At 38.2% G+C, this 7,133-nt stretch overlaps 1 protein-coding gene across 1 annotated transcript; it reads right to left on the bottom strand.

Moving 5' to 3' along the window:
* Nucleotides 1-2,998: 2,998 nt before the first annotated feature.
* On the bottom strand, nt 2,999-3,919 carry LOC104996611 (olfactory receptor 7A10-like; the record flags this gene model as incomplete). The annotated part of the gene is made up of 1 exon (XM_010850890.1): nt 2,999-3,919. A coding segment is annotated over exon 1 (921 nt), but the record flags the coding sequence as incomplete, so codon positions are not given.
* Nucleotides 3,920-7,133: the final 3,214 nt, after the last annotated feature.

The raw sequence follows: 7,133 nt of genomic DNA, 5'->3' as shown, positions 1-7,133 counted from the left end.
GTGATATTGCTGGATGTTGTGAATGTCTCTATTTGATTCCCAGCATATAGTCTAGGAGAGGAACTGCCTGTTTATTAGTCTATGGAATTCTTGTATACTCCCTTCTCAGTAGTCTATGCTTCCTATGTGTGCATGTGTGCTAAGTCACTTTCAGTCATGTCTGATTTTTTGCAACCCTATGGATTGTAGCCACCAGGCTCCTCTGTCCATGGGGATTCTGCAGTCAAGAATACTGGAGTGGGTTGCCATGCCCTCGTCCAGGGGATCTTCCTGATCCAGGGATCAAACCCAGGTCTCTTCTGTCTCCTGCATTGGCAGGCAGGTTCTTTACCACTAGCACCACCTATATATTATGCTAATATCTCTATTCCTTACTATCTCTACCTATGGGTAAGGAGGTATTTGTTACTTTAATGGGTATATGTACAGACTGAAAATGAATGCCATGCATAATATTATAAAGTATAAAGTTTACATTATTATATTCAATATCATTTCCGACTTGAAGGTCATACTAAGTCAATTCCTTGTGGCTTAGATGGTAAAGAATCTGCCTGTAATGTGCGATCCCTGGGTTTGATCCCTGGGTTGGGGAGATCCTCTGGTGAAGGGAAAGGCTACCCACTCAAGTATTCTGGCCTGGTAGTCCATGGGATCGCAAAGAATCAGACAAGACTGAGCAACTTTCATTTCACTCACTGCTTCTTTGTAGACTATAAGGGCAGATATGTATTTGATAATCAGTTTTGCTTGCGACTTTGGTAGCCAATGTGGACAAGAGAACAAAATCCTAATTAGGAGAATAAACTCAATGGCCTGTTATAAAACACATAATTATATAACGGTCTACACCATCAAGAACACCAGTTCAGGAATGATATAAAAAGGGATGATGGACATAGAAGTGAAAAACTGTACTCTCTGGTTTTTCCTCTTCTATAATATTATAAACATGGCCTAGCTTCCAAATTAATTTTTTCTAATGGATGATTCTTTAGTAAAACAAGTGACAGAGTAAACTAGGGTGATATTTGTCATTTGAGAAGAAATATTTCTTAATAAAGGACAGAAACAGTATGGACCTAAAAGAAGCAGAAGATATTAAGAAGAGGTGGCAAGAATACACAGAAGAACTACACACACACACACACACACACACACACAATTCCTAATGACCCAGATAACCATGATGATGTGATCACTCACCTAGAGCCAGACATCCTGGAATGTGAAGTCAAATGGGCCTTAACAAAGCTAATGGAGGTGATGGAATTCCAGGTGAGCTATTTCAAATCCTAAAAGATGATGCTGTGAAAGTGCTGCACTCAATATGCCAGCAAATTTGGGAAACTCAACAGTGGCCACGGGACTGGAAAAGGTCAGTTTTCACTCAAATCCCGAAGAAAGGCAATGCCAAAGAATGCTCAAACCACACAATTGTGCTAGCAAAGTAATACTCAAATCACATGCTAGCAAAGTAATACTCAAAATTCTCCAAGCCAGGCTTCAACAGTATGTGAACCGTGAACTTCCAGATGTTCAACAGAGGAGCCAGAGATCAAATTGCCAACATCTGCTGGATCACTGAAAAAGCAAGAGACTTCCAGAAAAACATTTCCTTCTGCTTTATCGACTATACCAGAGCCTTTGACTGTGTGGATCACAACAAATTGTGGAAACTTCTGAAAGAGGTGGGAATACCAGATGACCTTACCTGCCTCCTGAGAAATCTGTATGCAAGTCAGGAAGCAATAGTTAGAACTGTACATGGAACAACAGACTGGTTCCAAATTGGGAAAGTAGTACATCATGGCTTTATATTGTCACCTGCTTATTTAACTTTTATGCAAAGTACATCATGCAATATGCCAGCTGGATGAAGCACAAGCTGGAATCACAATTGCTGGGAGAAATAACAATAACCTCAGATATGCAGATGACACCACCCTTATGGCAGAAAATGAAGAGGAGCTAAAGAGCCTCTTGATGAAAGTGAAAGAAGAGAGTGAAAAATCTGGCTTAAAACTCAACATTCAAAAAACTAAGATCATGACATCCGGTCCCATCACTTCCTGGCAAATAGATGGGGAAACAATGAAAATAGTGAGATACTTTATTTTTTGAGGCTCCAAAATCAGTGCAGATGGTGAGTTCAGCCATGAAGTAAAAAGATGCTTGCTCCTTGGAAGAAAAGGTATGACCAACCCAGACAGCATATTAAAAAGCTGAGACATTACTTTGCTGACAAAGGCTTGTCTAGTCAGAGCTGTGGTTTTCTACTAGTTGTGTATGGATATGAGAGTTGGACCATAAGGAAAGCTGAGCGCTGAAGAATTGACGCTTCTGGATTCTGGTGTTGGAGAAGACTCTTGGGGGTCACTTGGACTGCAAGGAGATCAACTCAGTCAATCCTAAAGGAAATCAGTCCTGAATACTCATTGGAAAGACTGATGCTGAAGCTGAAACTCCAATTCTTTGACCAGCTGATGCAAAGAACTGAGTCATTGGAAAAGACTGCACTGGGAAAGACTGAAGGCAGGAGGAGAAGGGGCAAAAGAGACTGAGATGGTTGGATGGCATCACCGACTCAATGTACATGAATTTGAGCAAAGTCTGGTAGTTGGTGATGGCCAGGGAAGCCTGGTGTGCTGCAGTCCATGGGGTCCCAAAGGATTGAGCTGAACTGATTCTTAGTAAATTAAGGCAGTTCCTTGCAATATATAGGATTTTTCAATTTTTTCATATCAAAATTTGAGAAAAAAGTAAGGAAACATGAAGAAAAAAAAAGAGAAGAAAGCCATTGCATATCTTCATTAATAAATGAGGTAATTCCATTGTACCAGATAGTTGAAAAAATAAAAATTCAGGAAATAAATAAAAGAGCAACTTTCACTTCCACAGTCTGATTAAAGAATCACAACAACTGACTCTGAGGAATTGAGCCTTGCAATGATGGGCATTTCTCCAGACCTAGAATTATTTGCCTTTTTGGACTCACCATCACGAAGAGTCTTTTCAGAGCCCCATTTATGTCTTTATTTCTCAGACTGTAGATGAAGGGATTCAGCATGGGTGTGACCACAGTGTACATCACCGAGGCTGTTGCACCTGAGTGTAAGCTGTGGGTAGAAGCAGAGCTAAAGTACACTCCTAGGCTTGTAGAAAAAAATAAGGAGACAACTGAGATGTGAGATGCACAGGTGGCAAATGCTTTATACTTCCCTTGAGTTGATGTGGTTCTACATATAGAGGAAACAATCTTTGAGTAAGAGTAAAGGATACCAGTCAGGGCACCACTACCTAGCAGGACAGTTGTAAAATAAATCACCATGTAATTAAGAAAGTTGTCAGAACAGGCAAGTTGGGTTATCTGACTGAGGTCACAAAAAAAGTAGGGGGTTTCCACATTAGTGCAAAAGGAAAGCTGCAACATCATTAAACTTTGTAACAAAGAATTCAGAATATACATGATCCAAGACACCAAAACCAGTAGTCCACAGATCCAGGGATTCATGATGATTGTGTAGTGCAGTGGGTGACAGATGGCCACAAAGCGGTCATAGGCCATCACTGTCAGGAGGAAGATGTCCAACACTGCAGAGAGTAGGAAAAAATAAATTTGTGTGATGCAGCCTTCATAGGTTATAACTTTGATCTGGGTCTGGATGTTCCACAACATCTTTGGGACAGTGGTAGAGATGAAACAGATGTCTACAAAGGACAGGTTGGAGAGGAAGAAGTACATGGGGGTGTGGAGGTGGGAGTCTGAGCTGACAGCCAGGATGATGAGCAGGTTTCCAAAGACAGTGATCAGGTACTTGGAGAGGAAAAGTCCAAATATGAGGGGTTGTAGCTCTGGTTCCTCTGAGAATCCCAGGAGAATAAATTCTGAAATTTGTGTATCATTGCCTGGTTCCATGTGTTTGAAGTAACTACTAGGAAAGAAAAAAAATGATATTACAAATATTCATATAAACTTGAAGGAAATATATAATTAAAATTGGCCTTACACTTGGCCATCAGGAAACTAATTTTAATATTCTGCGTGCAGATCGGACTTAGTGTTTTCCCTGTGCAACCTGTGACTTGAAATTTTTGTTCCAATCAACTTTCCCCTCAAGAAGTTATGTATTCTACAGTTTTAATGAAAAATTCTTCATGATTTCAAGAATGTAAATTGAGCTCTGACCATGATTCATTAATAGTTACTATCTAGGCAATTTCTTCAAAGATCCTGAAGAGCAAAAGTGCCTACAGTTCAATGATGGAGAAAAATATGTAAGCCATTAATAACATTATACAATACTTACAGATGGCAACAAGTGGTATAAAGAAATCTAGAGCAGCTATAAAGGAGACAGTGAATAGTGCATTCACTTTGTCATGGGTATTTAGGCAAGACCTGAAAACAAGGTGATATTTGAGCAGTGACTTCATGTAAGAGGTGAGAAATGAAAGGCTGTGTGTGGAAGTGTGTGCCTGGCAGAAGGAATGTCCAAAACTCATATAAATAAATTCAAAAATGAAAGAGGAGATTTTACAACTGATACTAGAAAAATGTAAAGGATGATGAGAGATTTTTGTGAGCAATCATATGTCGTTGGATAATCTAGAAAAAAATGGAAAAATGTCTAGAAAAATACAACCTCCCAAGATTAAATCATTATAAAACAGAAAATGTGAAGAAGTAAATCACTAGTAAGGAGATTGAATCAATAATAAATAACCTCCCAACAAACAGATGTCTAGGATGAGACACCTTCACTGGTGAATTATACCACACATTCAAAAAGGAATTAATATCAATCTTCAGAAGGTATTTGAAAACTAGAAGGGAAAGAGACTCTTCCAAACTCATTTTATAAAGGCAGAATTACCCTTATACCAAAATCAGACAAGGACTCTACAAGCAAAGAAAATTTAAGACGAGTATCCCCAGTGCAAACATTCTTAACAAAACACTAGCAAAACTAAATAATGCATAAAAAGGATCATGTATCCTGATCAAGTGAACTTATTCCAGGCATGCAAGAATGGTTCAATGTCTGTGACCAATCAATGTGATATAATACATTAACAAAATGAAGGATAAAACTTGTATAACCTTTTCAACAGATGCAGAAAAATCTCTTGACAAAATCCAACATATCTTTATGATTAAAAACTCTCAACAAATTGGATAAAGCAGGAACAGAGCTCAACACAATAAAGGCCATGTATCACAGGCACAGAGCTAACATTATATTCAGTAAAGAAAAGTTTTTCCTCTTTGAACAGAAGCAAGACAAAAGTCAGCTGTTTATTTTCCAGTTTCATTTAAAAAATAGTTGATATACACCACTGTGTAAGTTCTTGGGATATAGCATGAAGGTTTAATTTGCATATATTTTGAAATGATTACCACAGTGGGTTAAGCTAACATCCATCTTCTCATATATATACAATAAAAATAAACTAAGAAATAAAATAAAAAAGAATCTAAAATTTTCTCACCTCAGGAATGAACCAGGGTCTCCTGCACTGGCAGGCAGATTCTTTACCATTTGAGCCATGAGATAAGCCCCTCCTAGTGATTAGAATTCTTATATTTACTCTCTTAACAATTTTCCTATATATTGTACAGCAATGTTAGTTAGGTTGTTGTTTAGTTGCTAAGTCGTGTCCAACTCTGTGTGTAATTTTTTATGGCTAAGTGTTATTTCACTGTGTACATTCGCCATAACCTCTTTATCCATTCATCCATCCACTGAACCTTAGGTCATTTCCATATCTTGGCTTTTGTGAATAATGCTGCTATGAATATCAGTTGAAAATCTGTTGCATTTCTCTACATTAATCATGAACTATCAAAAATAGAAATTAGGAAATAGCACATTTTCTAACTGCATCAAAAAGAATAATATACCTAGGAATAATCAAGCAGGTGTTAGACCTGTGCACTGAAAAGTATAAGACATTGGTGAAAGAAATTGAAGAAGACACAAATATATGGAAAGATATACCCTATTCATAACTGAGAGAATTAATATTATTTTAAAATTAATTTATTTTAATTGGAGGCTAATTACTTTAAAATATTGTGGTGTTTTTTTGCCATACATTGACATGAATCAGCCATAGGTGTACATGTGTCCCCCATCCTGAACCCCTCTCCCACCTCCTTCCCCATCCCATCCCTCAAGGTTGTCCCAGTGCACCGGCTTTGAGTGCCCTTTTTCATGCACCAAACTTGGACGGATGATCTGTTTCACATATGGTAATATACAAGTTTCAATGCTATTCTCTCAATTCATCCCACGCTCACCTTCTCCCCCTAGAATTACTATCGTTGAGATACCCATACTACCCAAAGAAATCTATAGATTCAATACAATGCCTATCAATGAATAAATGAAAAAATAAGCTATGTCTTTTTAATTTAGCCATAAAAAGTAGTGAAATATTGCTATTTGTGATAGCATGGATGGACTTTGACTGTTTTATGTTAAATGGACTAAGAAAAATACTAATACTATATAATCTCATGTGTGGATACTGTGGTGTCCCAAGGACAAAAGAACAGAAAAAAAAAAACAGAATTGAAAGAGACACGTGTACCCCAATGTTCATCGCAGCACTGTTTATAATAGCCAGGACATGGAAGCAACCTAGATGTCCATCAGCAGATGAATGGATAAGAAAGCTGTGGTACATATACACAATGGAGTATTACTCAGCCATTAAAAAGAATACATTTGAATCAGTTCTAATGAGGTGGATGAAACTGGAGCCTATTATAGAGTGAGGTAAGCCAGAAATAAAAACACCAATACAGTATACTAACACATATATATGGAATTTAGAAAGATGGTAATGACAACCCTGTATGCGAGACAGCAAAAGAGACACAGATGTATAGAACCATGTTTTGGACTCTTTGGGAGAGGGAGGAGGGGATGATTTGGAAGAATGGCATTAAAACATGTATAATATCGTATAAGAAACAAATTGCCAGTCCAGGTTGGAGGCAGGATACAGGAAGCTTGGGGCTGGTGCACTGGGATGACCCAGAGGGATGGTATGGGGAGGGAGGTGGGAGGGGGGTTCAGGATGGGGAACACGTGTACACCCATGGCAGATGCATGTTGATGTAT

Source organism: Bison bison, unplaced genomic scaffold (genome assembly GCF_000754665.1).
Source record: "Bison bison bison isolate TAMUID 2011002044 unplaced genomic scaffold, Bison_UMD1.0 scf7180017851515, whole genome shotgun sequence".
Taxonomy (NCBI): Eukaryota; Metazoa; Chordata; class Mammalia; order Artiodactyla; family Bovidae; genus Bison; species Bison bison.
The sequence above is the reverse complement of the archived record's forward strand: the minus strand, read 5'-3'. Positions and strand labels throughout refer to the sequence as shown.